Source organism: Sardina pilchardus, chromosome 10 (genome assembly GCF_963854185.1).
Source record: "Sardina pilchardus chromosome 10, fSarPil1.1, whole genome shotgun sequence".
Lineage (NCBI taxonomy): Eukaryota > Metazoa > Chordata > Actinopteri > Clupeiformes > Clupeidae > Sardina > Sardina pilchardus.
In genome coordinates, this window is record NC_085003.1 from 5,802,646 (window position 1) to 5,817,056 (window position 14,411).

Sequence of the window (14,411 nt, forward strand, 5' to 3'; positions counted from 1 at the left end):
AATTAAAACGACAAAGATTCCTTTTATAAAAGCAATAAAGGGGAAAATATCCAAGGGGATGAATACTTTTTACAGGTACTGTGCGTGTGTGTGTGTGTGTGGTGTTTTGTTGTTGTTGCTGATGCAATTAATGTGGATGTGCACAAAATCACAAAATCATCCACAAATGTGGAAATAAAGATAGAAATTTGCTGTGTGTGTGTGTGCGCGCGCGCGCGCGTGTACTGGGGTTGCATACAGTGAGGAGCACATGTATTTGATACCCTGCTAAAACAGGAATATAAAATCATCATTTGACAATTGATCTTAATGCCTTAACTCAAAAAATTAGTACAAATCAAACCGCCAAGGACACCAATTTTCTTTGTGATTGAAGAATGTATCGTAAATAGATAAATGTTTTCCTTAAATGCTAGGGGAAGGAAGTATTTGACCCCCTATGTAACCCTATGGGAATTTAACACATAGGGTTAACATAGGGGCAGGCAGATTTTTATTTTTAAAGGCCAGCTATTTCATGGATCTAGGATATTATGCATCCCGATAAATTTCCCTTGGCCTTTGAAATTAAAATAGCCCCCATCATCACATACCCTTCACCATAGCTAGAGATTGGCATGGTGCTTTTTCCAGTAGGCCTATTAGCCTGTTTGATTTGCATTGAGCTCAATGAGCATCAAACAGGCTAATAGGCCTACTGGAAAAAGCACCATGCCAATCTCTAGCTATGGTGAAAGGTATGTAATGATGTGGGGCTATCTTAATTCCAACGGCCAAGGGAACTTTATCAGGATGCATAATATCCTGAATCCATAAAATAGCTGGCCTTAAAAAATAAAAATCTGCCCGCCCCTATGTTAACCCTATGTGTTGAATTCCCATAGGGTTACATTGGGGGTCAAATACTTACTTCCCCCTAGCATTTAGGAAGAACATTTATTTATTTACGAAACATTCTTCCATCACAAAGAAAATTGGCGTACTTAGCGGTTTTATTTTTACTCAATTTTTGAATTAAGACATTAAGATCAATTGTCAAATGACGATTTTATATTCCTCTTTTTAGGCAACTTTAGCATGGTATCAAATACATTTTCTCCTCACTGTATGTGTGTGCTTGTGTACAGTATGTGTGCCTGGTGTCACACTGACTAGAATGTGAGAGAAATACATTGTTAAAGAGTTGAGAAAGTCAATCTGAAATCTGAAATCAGTTAATTTTTTTACTTGTTTTTTAAAATTAACTAACTTGTCTTCTTCTTTCTTTCACATACTCTTTATGAGTGTTATTAACGCTTTCTCTCACACACACTCTTTCTTTCCGTGTTTGTCTGTGTGTGTTTGTGTATACTGTATTTGTGTGAGTTTCGTTCTCTACCCATGACATGTTGTTTTCCATGACCTTTCACATGAGATACTTTCGTGTAGACAGACCTCCAAAATAAAAAGGGGACAAGTGCTTCCGGTTCAAATGAATTAGTGATGCTGAAGTTAGCCGTTTTGCTTTGAACACATCCAACCAGAACACATGCCCTTCCATTCAGCCCATGCCATAGGGTGTGTGTGTCTTTATGTCTTTATGATTGTATTTACGTAGTTAACATTTGAGATTGTATGTTTTATATATGTGTTGTTTATCAATGTGATTTTGTGTGTGTGTGTGTGTGTGTGTGCGCGCGCGCGCGCACGCACGCATGTTTGTTTGTTTGTTCGTGCTGTACTGTATGTGACCAGTGACAGTGACAAACATATTGGTTGGAAACCGAGCTCTGCTGCCACATGGCAAACATGTTGTGTGCCCCGGCGTGGAAAGGCGAGATGGCCAGAGACATTTCGGGGGGCTGGACGCCGCTGAGATGTCCACAGAGCCCGAGCCAGCTCAAAGGTATGCGCTTGCTTGGTTATAATTAGAACACTTGGTCAGCCCTGACCCCTGTTTATTGTCTGGTTAAAGGGTCACCTTCCCTCCTTCTCCTCATCCCCACTCGTGGCCTTCTCTAAGTGGGACGCTCCTGCACAGTCATCCCCTGAAGAGGACAGCTTTCTGCCAGCGGGGATTCTGGCAGCTTGCCAAGGTGCTCTGGGTGGTATTTGCTAAAAACGTTCAGCAATGACCAATATTAAATGACTGAGACTGTCATGTTCCCCCCCCCCCCCCCCCCTCTCTCTCTCTCTCTCTCTCTTATTAGGTTTTGAACTACCTATTAGACACTTAAGTATTTATCCAGTATTGAAATAAACTTGTTTATTGTACATGCACAAAACAACATGCACACACACACACACACACACACACACACACACACGCACGCACGCACACACGCACGCACGCACGCACGCACGCACACACGCACACACTGCATAAGGGAAGCTCACCTCTGATATCACCTGTATGCTCCCAGACTTGAGTGCTGTCTGTCATCTCAGGTGAGGTTATCGGAGCTCTCATAGCCAATCGTAGCCAACCGGAGCCAATCATATGCCGCTGTTATCATGGGGGAAAAGACTGACAGATAATACAAGTGCAGCCCTTTAGCCTCTGCCAATAAAAGCTAGCCTGAAAACCACTCATGTGAATGCCCTGGCCTACACAGTTACAGAGTGATTAAGCAGGACCATGGGGCACAGAGGTACTTACATGAATAGATAGCCTCCATGATAATGATGGCATTGCTTCAGTTTTAGGGTGGTATTGTATTTTGCTTGCTGTTTGAATCACCAATGTGGCTGAGGGGACATTATATTTTATTTTGGATCATCCAAAGTGAATCCACTAATGATTCATTTGCCATCTTAATTAGGGCTTGAAAAAATAAATGCTCAGTTTCAGTGACTCGCCAAACTGATGATCAGGTGAAACTTGTCTTTGTCAAGGTGCATCATCATTATGAATCTTATCAAGCAAAAGTCCACTGATGTCCAGCCCACTCACATTACCCTTTATGATAGTCCTGTAACTCACTCACCTTCACAACACCTGAAGGAGTAACTTCACCATGAGGCAACTGGTGACATTTTTGGTCATTTTTTCAGCTCTTCACTCTGTCCAGACACAGAGTGAAACAAAATCAAGTAAGTGATTTTAGCCATATATCTGTCTCTCTGGGTGATCTGAACAAAATTAATGTGAATTCATGTAATTCAGTAATTGAATTCATATTCAAAAGCAGTTAACATTTTAGGTCTATACCTTGTACAATTTCTTTGGTAAATGCATCGAAATATAAACCGAAGGGATGTGATAGAACCATCAGATAACATTGGCCTGAAGTGATAGAGGATTTTGATTAGCCTATAAATAAATACAAAAATAAATTGTTATACACATATATGTTAAAAACATGTATGGGGTTTTTTGTTAGTTCTAACAAACAATGCGTATGTGTCATATGGATTTAAATTTTGAATGAAACATTGCTGTTGCATTGGGAACAAAGGTTACGTTTTGAACCTTTATGATCCATGCATCATTTGAGTCTGCAGTGAGAGTAACGGCTGCACTGAAAGACTACTGGACTACTGCTCTGCATGGGAGTGTCCTTCCTTATTGCCTTATTGCCAAATGGCTTCAGTTAGAGAAATCTATTGTTGTTCAGTTAAGACTTTTTGAAGACTGTATGCATGTGAAAGCACCTTTTTTGGTGTTATCCTATACTTTGATATTCATGTTTATTATAAAATTGTTTAATACAGTATGCACAGGTAGTAAGCAACAGGGAAAGCAACAGGGTCAGACACTGGATCTAAAACCAGTAATTTTCAGGATGCCACTCAACAAGAACAAACGTGATTGACATGAATCTGCTTATGTCCCCCGCTGTGCCGTTCCATCACTCTCCCCCTGTAGTCTGTCTCCAGCCCTTCTGTCAAAGTATTATTGCACAGAGAAAGCAGCTCTCAATCTCATTGGCCTGTTTAGATATCAAATTGCTGGTCAACTGGTTGTATATGACAGTTAAAATGTAGAGCTGCAGTTACTGATATTGATTCATTTAAATCTCTGAGCTGGGTTTAGACCATCATGGGACAGGTTAGTTTTATGCTATAGAGGAAAGAAGAAGCATATGTTCAGAAAACTGATTGCAGCATTGGGACTAGTTGCTGTTGTTGTTGCTGTTGTTATGTTAGCCACCAGCCCCTATTACTTTTAATGTCTGGGCCTTTGGCTGTTGTATGTGGCGGTTGCTCTGTCCAATGGCATTGCAGGTGGTCCCATGGGGAAAAGGAAATTGAGGTGCATCTATAAACAATTTATTTCTGAAGCCAAAACACATACATCACACAACTATAAATTACACAACCACGTTCTTGCTGCCTTTTGGATCTCAACGACAGTCATTGTAATTCAGGTTGTTGGTTGTACAGCCATATAGGGACTCTAGTTAAACATTAGCAATCAGAGGGAGTGTGCGCTACAAACTAAAGAGTAAGAGAGCACAAGCTTCACAAGCTTGACCCCACCAATTCCCATCAAACTCATTAAAGTTGCCCACCAAACAATGTTTCTCTCTAGTTCAGCTGGGATCAGGGCGGCTGGCAGAACTAGCTAACATTGCATTCATCACTTCACAACTGGACTACTGCAATGCTACACCGGCATTGACCAATCTCAACTCCGCCGCCTACAGTTGGTGCAGAACTCAGCAGCTCGACTCCTCACCTGTACAGAAAAGCGCAAACATATCACCCCGGTCCTTGCATCACTCCACAGACTACCCATCCGCTACCGCATCGACCTCAAACTCCTACTGACTGTATTCAAATCCCTCCGTGATCTGGCCCCCACTTACCTTTCTGATCTCCTCCATCACCACATCCCCTCCAGAGCACTACGGTCAGCTGACCAACTGCTACTGGAAGTGCCCAGGACCAGGCTAAAAACAAAGGGGGATAGAGCCTTTGCAGTTGCAGCCCCTAGTCTCTGGAACTGCCTCCCCTTCCACATCCGTGCAGCCCAGTCTGTGAACAGTTTTAAATCCCTGCTAAAAACCCACCTCTTTGCACTTGCTTTTAATTAGGGTTCCCCTTCTTTTAAGCACCTGTTTACAGTGTCCCATGGTTAATATCTCTCCATTTGTTTAATTTGTTTTATTCTTAACTAAATGTTTGTTTCTTTTTTACTTAATCTCTGCATTTTTGCACTTTATTGTGAAGCACTTTGGTGCGGCTCAGCCGTCTGTAAATCGTGCTACAGAAATAAACGTGACTTTGACTTTGACTTTGACTAACAATCAATATTTGGTGCTCTACAAGGCCTTATTCTACTAATGCAAGAGACAGCTGACACAACTGAAATAAAGGTGTGCATGAAGGGCATACTTCATCAAAAAAGTATCTGCTTGGAGCAGTACACTCCATTGCCACTAACTACCTCATCAGTGACTATAAAGGCAAATGTGTTATTCAAAAATACTTCAAAGACTGAACATGAACAATGCATCTTTTTGTCCATTTCCTAGATGGGTTCTGTACTCTGTCTCCAGAAAAGGGAGATAATCCTGAAGGATCATTCAGCATCTACATGTACTATGACCACACTCAAGACAAGTGTTTTCCATTCCAGTTCTTTGGAAACGGTGGCAATAAGAACCGATTTGAGTCTGAAAAGTCCTGCATGAGAAACTGCTCAGAAAATGCAGAAACATTTTACCCAACTGATGGTAAGTACATTTAGGGATAGCGCTACAGAAAAACACACAGGGCCAGATGTAGCCTAAAACGTTTTGCGCCCATTTTAGGCGTAACGTGCACGTAATAGCATGGCGATGGTATGTATGTATAGCCTAATAGGCCGCAATGAGGGAAACTCGCAGACTGCCTGCCGTGGGAGTTGAAAATGGCTATTTGCGCTTTTCTGTGTCATGCATATTAATTCCTGGATCAGCTGAAAATGGGTGTAATGCGCAAGTATAGGGGAGGAGAAGTGGTAATAGCGATTGATTAAGTATTCCGCCATATATGAAAACAGCGCACGTCTATTTTGCATTGAAAAACTTCAGCCCTCTGAAAGTAATCCTAATCCAAATTGCGGTTAAATGCCACCCACAACATACCAAGAGGATGTCCATCTTTCCTTAACACCTTACAAGGAATTTTTTTTTATATTAAACTACGTTATTCCCCTTATTAAGACGAGTTGATAAATACTCTCACGTTTCAAACGTGAGAGTACAGTTACACCAGTCACACCAAGTATGGTGAGACAAAATACTGTAAAACGTGGTGCATTTCTAAGCAGGTAAGAGGGATAACTATATTGTGTGGCGCAGTAATATCCTCACTCTTGCACTTTCAGTTTCACTTTGGAATGAGGATAGCCTATTACTGCGCAGAGTCTAAGTGCTCCCAATATTATTCCGCCACACAATATAGTTATCCCTTTACCTGCTTAGAAATGCACCACGTTTTATTTTGTCTGACCATACTTGGTCATGTGACTAATCGTGTAACTGTATTTTAATAGCTATAAACATATAAATTGCAAGCATGGTTCTCCTTGTTCCTTTCGCGTCTCTGACTTCCAGATGTAAACAGCAGACGATCGTTTATCAGAAAGTTGCAAGGTTGTAATAGCAGAGTGTTTTCGATAAAACTGGTCAGTCAAGCAAAAAAACGATTTCTAAGCGATTTTATGACTATGAAAAAGTTGCATAGGGTCTCTTTAAAGCTGAAACCACAGAGAAGAAAGACATTCCCTGAGTATTTCCTGACACCTAGTGGTGTAATAGCACTATGCATCATTACAGAATCAGGAATGGTGAATTTATATGACAGATCAATCATTTATTTGTACCGTTTTACCAATATGATTCCCTCACCTCTCACAGAGACAAAGGCATGTCACTTCAATAAGACAGTCGGAGGTTGTATGTCAAAGTACCTGCGCTATTATTATGACTCCGTCCATGACAAATGCAAGACGTTCTTCTGGACCGGTTGCAACGGGAACGGCAACCGATTCCTGGACGCTCAGGCCTGCAACAACACGTGCTATGGGATCCACGGTGAGTGAACTCCATGTACAGTAAACCTCACATGAATGCTATAAAACATAACTGTTCATACCGCATGTCTTATAACTACTGTAGGCTACTAATCATAATTATTACAATTATGTTGTTGTCGTCGTCATTCTTGTTGCATTTACGTAGCCGCTATTCTCAAACTTAAGGCAAGAATACAAGTTTTAAAAATGTAATCAAGTGAGTATCAATACAATTTTCATTCTAAAATCCCCACCAGCCAAGTCCACAGGAGGCTGACATGCATGCAGGTCTGTGATTTGACAGATATGAACTATGACCTGTGTTCTCTGTCCCAATTCTAATCAGATGATGGTGATTTCGACGAGGAAGAGGAGCTTGACACACCAGTTGGTGAGTAAATTGAAAATCCTCATTATGTCCTCATTACATACCCTTCACCATACCAAGAGATTGGCATGGTTTTATTTTAGTTACCCTATCTCAGTGTTCAGTAGACACGCCTGACAGTACTTGATTATTTGACTGCAGAAATTAAGTAATCTGCCTGCCTCTGCAGAGATTTAAGATAGGAGTGTGTATACTTATGCCCCTTAAGGAAGAACATTTATTAATTTATGATACATTATTCAATCACAAAGAAAATAGGCGTCCTTAATGGTTGGACTTTTCCTCATTTTTTAAATTACAGTCCAGTGTATTGGCTGCATTGTAAGCGGCAGGACACTGTTTTGTGCAAGTTAAAAGAAACAAAACATATTAATACCATATTAACTGCCCCCATGTATTAACCTCATGAAGAACTTTTGCAAAATAAGCTGTGGCTATTTTAGTCAACTTTATATGGGTTCACAAACTTACAAGCAGCACTATACATATTGAAATTTTGATTAGAAAAAAATATATACACACACACACACACACACACACACACACACACACACACGCACACACGCACACACACACACACACTTTATAATATTGTTTCCGTTTGCTCCGATTTATGTTCAGCACTGATTTTGGGATTGATCTTGAGTCTCATTGGAGTTACCATCATTGTTGTCTTTACTCTTCTTGCTGTAAAGTCAAGGTGAGTATATCCTGCTGGAATCCGTCTTCTTTTACACAGATCTGCTAGCTTGTCTTCTTCTGTGTTGTACACCTTTAGATCAAAACATACAGTATGTCCTTTTGTCTACAGCACGTTGTGATGTTTTGATGGGCAGACTTGTAATTAATATACATTTATCATTCTGAAAAATATAGAATAATGATGATTTATTGTGTGTGTGTGTGTGTGTGTGTGTGTGTGTGTGTGTGTGTGTGTGTGTGTGTGTGTGTGTGTGTGTGTGTGTGTGTGTGTGTGTGTGTGTGTGTGTGTGTGTGTGTGTCACTTGACAAACATTTGCAGACCTGTTAAAAAAAGTAAAAAGGCTCCCAAAGAAGACACTGTGAGACAGCCTATTCATGAAGAACACATTGAGATGTAAGAGTAATGCTCACTTCTCACTGGACTGAACATTTGGATTGAGGGGTGTGTGTGTGTGTATGGGGCAGAGGTGGAAAGTAACTAAATACATTTACTCAAATGAAGACTCGAAACAAAACTTGCCCAGGATTTTGGCATTTGAACTGAGCTCAGGATTAGTGATCAATGGACTATGATCATTTTTGAAAGTGTTGTTTTAACATTTCAACATTTTCAACATTACTTTTGTAAAGCTTACTTTGGTTTAAATTCAGCTTGTTTTATTTTATGTAATGATGTGTTTTTAATGATGCAGGTGTGAAGCCCCACGTTTGTTTAGAACTAAACCATTGCTTGAATAAAAATGTGTGTAAGGTTTTTATATTATTATTAAATGAAACTAGAAACTATGACTATCTATTTTTCATTACAGCGAGAGGCAAGGATCTTGTTTTAATTAAGCTACTAGAGAAACACCAGTTTCTTTGACAACCTGTTTCTCCATTGGCCTCAAGTGATTGTTGCCCTGACCTACAGTAGATGCAGGCGCTATTTACTTACATTTTTTAGCCCAATGCAGTATCTAGCTTTCTAATATCTATGAATGCCCTGGCCTAATTATGCATAATGAGTCACAGTGGTACTTACATAAATAGATAACCCAGGATAATGGTGGCATTGCTTCAGTTTCAGGGTGGCATTGTTTTTTGTTTGCTGTTTGAACAACCAATGTGGATAATGGGATAGAGGAGATCTATGTTTTATTTTGGATCATCCATATAGCATTTTTATGGTCTTGTGAAAGTATCACCCACATGAGTGAATCCACTGATGACTAATTTATTATCTTAATTAGGGCTTGAAAAAATAAATGCTTCAGTTTCAGTGACTCGCCAAACTGACAAAGGAGTGTTTATTGACGATCAAGTGAAACCTAATGTCTTTGTCACAGTGTATCATCATTACCCATGAAACATATCTAGCAAAAGTACAAAGTCCACTGTGAATGTCCAGCCCACTCACATTATTTATGATAGTCCTGTAACTCACTCACCTTTGTAGCACCTGAAGGAGTAACTTCACCATGAGGCAGCTGGCGACATTTTTGGTCATTTTTTCAGCTTTTCACTCTGTCCAGGCACAACGTAAGTGATTTTAGCCATACCTTTCTCTTTCTGGGTGGTCTGAACAAAATTAATATGAATTTGTGTAATATTCATATTCAAAAGCGGTTTAACATTTTAGGTCTCTACCTGGACACGTGTTAAGTATACAGCCATATTCTGTTGTTTATTGGCAGGCACCAATTATACAAATACAATTTTTTTGGTAAATGCACTGAAATATAAGCAGAAGGGATGTGATAGAACCATCATGTAACATTGCGATAACAAGTCGGGTAACAAGTGACAGAGGATTTGGATTAGCCTTGTGGAAGTATAAATACAAAAATAATTTGTTACAGTATATACTGTACATATATGTTAAAAACATAAATGTTTTTTGTTAGGTCTAACAAACAATCCAAATGTGTTATATGGATTTAAATTTTGAATGAAACATTGCTGTTGCATTGGGAACAAAGGTCGATGTGTCATTTGAATCTGCAGTGAGAGTAACGGCTGCTCTGAAAGACTACTGGACTAACTGCTCTGCAAGGGAGTGTCCTTCCTTATTGCCTTAGAATCTTAAGATTAATCCAAATGGCTTCAGCTAGAGAAATCTAATTGCAAGTTGTTGTTCAGTTAAGACTTTTCTCAGACTGTATCTATGTGAAAACACCTTGTGGTGATATACCCTTTAAAAAGTGTTATCCTACACCTTGAACCAAGGTCATTATGTGTGCTATAACTATAGTATAAACAGTTACTTCTGGAAAGTAATAGGGTCAGGTACTGGATCTAAAACCAGGAATTTCAGGATGCCACTCCACAAGAACAAACAGAAGTGCCGACTGCAGTGTTGGGACTGGTTGCTGCTGCTGCTGCTGCTGTTGTTGTTGTTGTTGTTGTTGAAGGTTAGCCACCAGTAGGTTAGCCCCTATTACTCTGGCTGCTGCATGTGGTGGTTGGACTCTGTCCAGTGGCATATCAGGTGGTTCATGAGGAAAAAAGAAACCGCAAATTGGAGTGCATCTATAAACCATTTATTTCTGAAGCCAAAACACTAACGGACTTCTTTGTGACCTTTCAAAATCCGGAACTGTACGGAATGCAGTTCTACAGTATAACTATAAATACCACCACCTTTTTGAATTCAGGTTGTTGGTCATTCAGAGCCAGAGAAACCCATAAGCTAATTTAGTCTGTGAGGGGGAGGCTGACGTGTTTTTATTGCAGCAGCCATAAAGTCTGGGTGTAGGGACTCTCATGTAGTTAAACATTAGTAATCAGAGGGAGTGTGCGCTACAAACTAAAGTGTAAGAGAGCACAAGCTTCACAAGCTTGACCCCACCAATTTTCAGTCAGATTCAGTCAAGTATAGCCCACCACACAATGTTTCTCTCTAGTTCATCAGGGATCAGAGTGGCTGGCAGAACTAGGCTAACAATCAATTGCGTTGGTGCTCTACAAGGCTTTATTCTGCTGATGCCAGAGAACAGTGTGATGGACAGACAGCTAACACCACTGAAATAAAAGTGTGCATGAGGGGCATACTTCATCAAAAAAGTATCTGCTTGGAGCAGTACACTCCATTGCCATTGACAACCTCATCAATGACTACAATACAAGCAAAACTGTGATCTGTTAGGAACATTTATTTAAAAATGATTCAAGGACTGAACATGAACAATCTTTTTTGTCTATTTCCTAGATGAGTTCTGTACTCTGCCTCCAGCTGAGGGAACCAGCGCTGACGGATCATTCAACATCTACATGTACTATGACCACACCAAAGACAAGTGTTTTCCATTTCAGTTCTTTGGAAACATTGGCAATGAGAACCGATTTGAGTCTGAAAAGTTCTGCATGAGAAACTGCTCAGGAAATGCAGAAAAATTTTACCCAATTGAAGGTAAGTACCTATCACATTTAGGGATAGCGCTACAGAAAAACACACAATGCTCAGAGAAGCATAGCATTCTAGTGAACATTGTGATTGAGAAGTGACTGAGCATGGTCAGTGCATTTCATGCTAGGCCTACTGTAGACACAGTCTCCAAGAAAGAAATGCTGCATCATCAAAATACCACCCTCAACATACCAAGAGGATAATGTCATCTTTCCTTAACACCTCACAAGAGTCATTTCACCAGAAAGTACTGTAGGCCATGTTTGATTGGGATAATTACCTACAGTATAGGATTGTTATCAAGACAAATTCACCTGTTCAGCTTTAGACTTAAAGCTGAAAACACAGAGAAGGAACATCCCCGAGTGTTCCTGACACCTAGTGGTGTCATAGCACTATGCATCATTACAAAATCAGGAATGGTGAATTTACATGATGACAGATAGCAATCATTTATTTGTACCATTTTACCAATACGATTCCCTCACCTCTTCACAGAGACAAAGGCATGTCACTTCAATAAGACAGTCGGAGGTTGTATGTCAAAGTACCTGCGCTATTATTATGACTCCGTCCATGACAAATGCAAGACGTTCTTCTGGACCGGTTGCAACGGGAACGGCAACCGATTCCTGGACGCTCAGGCCTGCAACAACACGTGCTATGGGATCCACGGTGAGTCAGTGTGAACTCCAGTAAACCTCACATGAATAATATTTTATATATATATATATATATATATATATATATATATATATATATATATATATATATAAACTACGTTATTTCCTTAACTAAGACCAGTTGATACAGTAGGCCTAGGCTACATAGGCTACCACTCACGTTCCAATGCATGCAGTCACTGACTCTGGTGCACGGGGCTACTTTGATAGCACTAGCTCAGTTCATTCATTAGGATCCAAGCAGAGATTAAGTTAGAAGCAACCAAACACCTCCATGTTTTTCCTATTAAAATACAGTTACACGAGTAGTCACACGACCAAGTATGGTGAGACAAAATAACAAGTGGTGCATTTCTAAGCAGGTAAGAGGGATAATTATATTGTGTGGCGGAATAACAGTTGGGAGCACTTAGACTCAGCGCAGTAATATCCTCACTCCAAATTGAAACTGACAGTGCAAGAGTGAAGATATTACTGCTCCCAAGTGTTATTCTGCCACACAACATAGTTACTTTGTCTCACCATACTTGATCATGTGACTACTCGTGTTACTGTATTTTAATAGGGAAAACATGGAGATGTTTGGTGGCTTCTAACTTCATCTCTGTGTGGATCCTAATGAATGAACTGGGCTAGCTAAGTGCTATCAAAGTAGCGCTGCGCGCCAGAGCCAGTGAGTGCACACATTGAAACGTGAAAGGTATGTATCAACTCGTCTTAATTAAGGGAATAACGTTTAATATGAAAAAACGGTGAAGTGTTCCTTTAAGGCCGGTTTATAAGGAGTATACATGAATAAACAAACAAAGCAATGCAAGTTCTAAAATGTATAATTTTAACATTTTCTAACAAAGTCCACAGGAAGCTGACATGCAAACAGTTGGTCTGTGATTTGATGGATATGAACTATGACCTTTGACCTGTGTTCTCTGTCCCAATGCTGAACAGATGATGGTGATTTCGAAGAGGAAGAGGAGTATGACACACCAGTTGGTGAGTGAACTTGGGAATTCCTCATGATGTACATTTTATTGATTTAGCTCTGTTGTCTCAAGTGACTAACAATGAGGGATTCCATCCCAGCTGTAGTGCAGAAGGACACCTTAGTGTAACAATAAATAGTACCTTTGCATACAATACAAAAAAGCTAGTATTGCAATGCTAATTCATTTTAAAATAATAATTTCCGTTTGCTCCGATTTGTGTTCAGCACTAATTTTGGGAGTGGTCTTTGGTCTCATTGGAGGTGTCATTCTTGTTGCCGTTATTGTTCTTGCTGTAAAGCAAGGGTGAGTATATCCTGCTGGAATCCTACTTTCACACAGATCTGCTTGCTTGTCTTCATCTGTGATGCACTTTCAGATCGAAACATATACATCATTGTCTACAGCACATTATGACATTTTGATGGGTAGCCTTGTAATTAATAAGCATTCACCATAATGAAAAACTAGAATAATGATGATATTGTGTGTGTGTGTGTGTGTGTGTGTGTGTGTGTGTGTGTGTGTGTGTGTGTGTGTGTGTGTGTGTGTGTGTGCCTGCATGTGTGTCACTTGACAAACATTTGAAAACATAGCAAAGAAAAAGGTGAAAAGAGGACAAAGAAAGAAGAGGTGCCGATGGCTGGTACCAATGCCAGTGCCTAAAGAACAGCAAGACTCTCAGAACTAAACTTGTCCAGGATTTTTTAAGGCTACCATTTGAACTGAGCTCAGGGTTAGTGATTATACACTACTTGTGTATACACAACATTATGTTAGTTTGGTTTAATTCAGCTTGTTTTGTTTTGTGTGTAATGTGTGTCTTTAATGATGCATGTGTGAAACCCTTGACAGTTTTGTTCAGAAATAATGAACATTTTGAGTGTTCTATTGCCTGAATACACTTGTGTGATTTTTTATTAAATAAAACCAGAAACTGAATCTATTTTTCATTACAGTGAGATGCAAGGACTTTTTATTTTGTTTTTTAAATGAAGCAACTAGAAAAACACCATGACCAGTTGTTTTGCACATTCTGGATTGGCTTCATTAACATGTAATATAGAGTGTCTCTTTTATATGAAGTGTTTTCTCATTCATTTTTCCCAATAAATGTCCCAATACCACCTCAAGCAAGCTCATTATTATATGACTCTCTCACCAGTAAGTTTAAATCCTTGAGTCTGTTTGTATTCACCCAACAGTCTAATACAAAGATTAGCATATGTGTGATCCGATTTATTGGTACCCCTTGGGCCTGATATTTTATACATTATACAGC

At 39.7% G+C, this 14,411-nt stretch overlaps 1 protein-coding gene across 1 annotated transcript; it reads left to right on the forward strand.

Annotated features, from left to right (window-relative positions):
* The first annotated feature begins 1,788 nt into the window (after positions 1-1,788).
* On the forward strand, positions 1,789-14,071 carry si:dkeyp-73b11.8 (BPTI/Kunitz domain-containing protein). The gene is made up of 11 exons (XM_062547884.1): positions 1,789-1,885; positions 5,484-5,660; positions 6,828-7,004; positions 7,332-7,376; positions 7,995-8,073; positions 8,768-8,781; positions 11,266-11,466; positions 11,962-12,138; positions 13,095-13,139; positions 13,357-13,435; positions 13,726-14,071. The coding sequence occupies exons 1-11, from the start codon at positions 1,789-1,791 to the stop codon at positions 13,793-13,795; spliced, it is 1,161 nt and encodes a 386-aa protein (XP_062403868.1). The 3' UTR covers positions 13,796-14,071.
* Positions 14,072-14,411: the final 340 nt, after the last annotated feature.

Bases quoted from the DNA above. Each gene is read 5' to 3' on its own strand.
- si:dkeyp-73b11.8 (XM_062547884.1), top strand. From the start codon at position 1,789: ATGTTGTGTGCCCCGGCGTGGAAAGGCGAGATGGCCAGAGACATTTCG. The intron at 5,661-6,827 runs GTAAGTACATTT...CACCTCTCACAG, and splicing joins AACATTTTACCCAACTGATG to AGACAAAGGCATGTCACTTC. The intron at 12,139-13,094 runs GTGAGTCAGTGT...AATGCTGAACAG, and splicing joins CACGTGCTATGGGATCCACG to ATGATGGTGATTTCGAAGAG.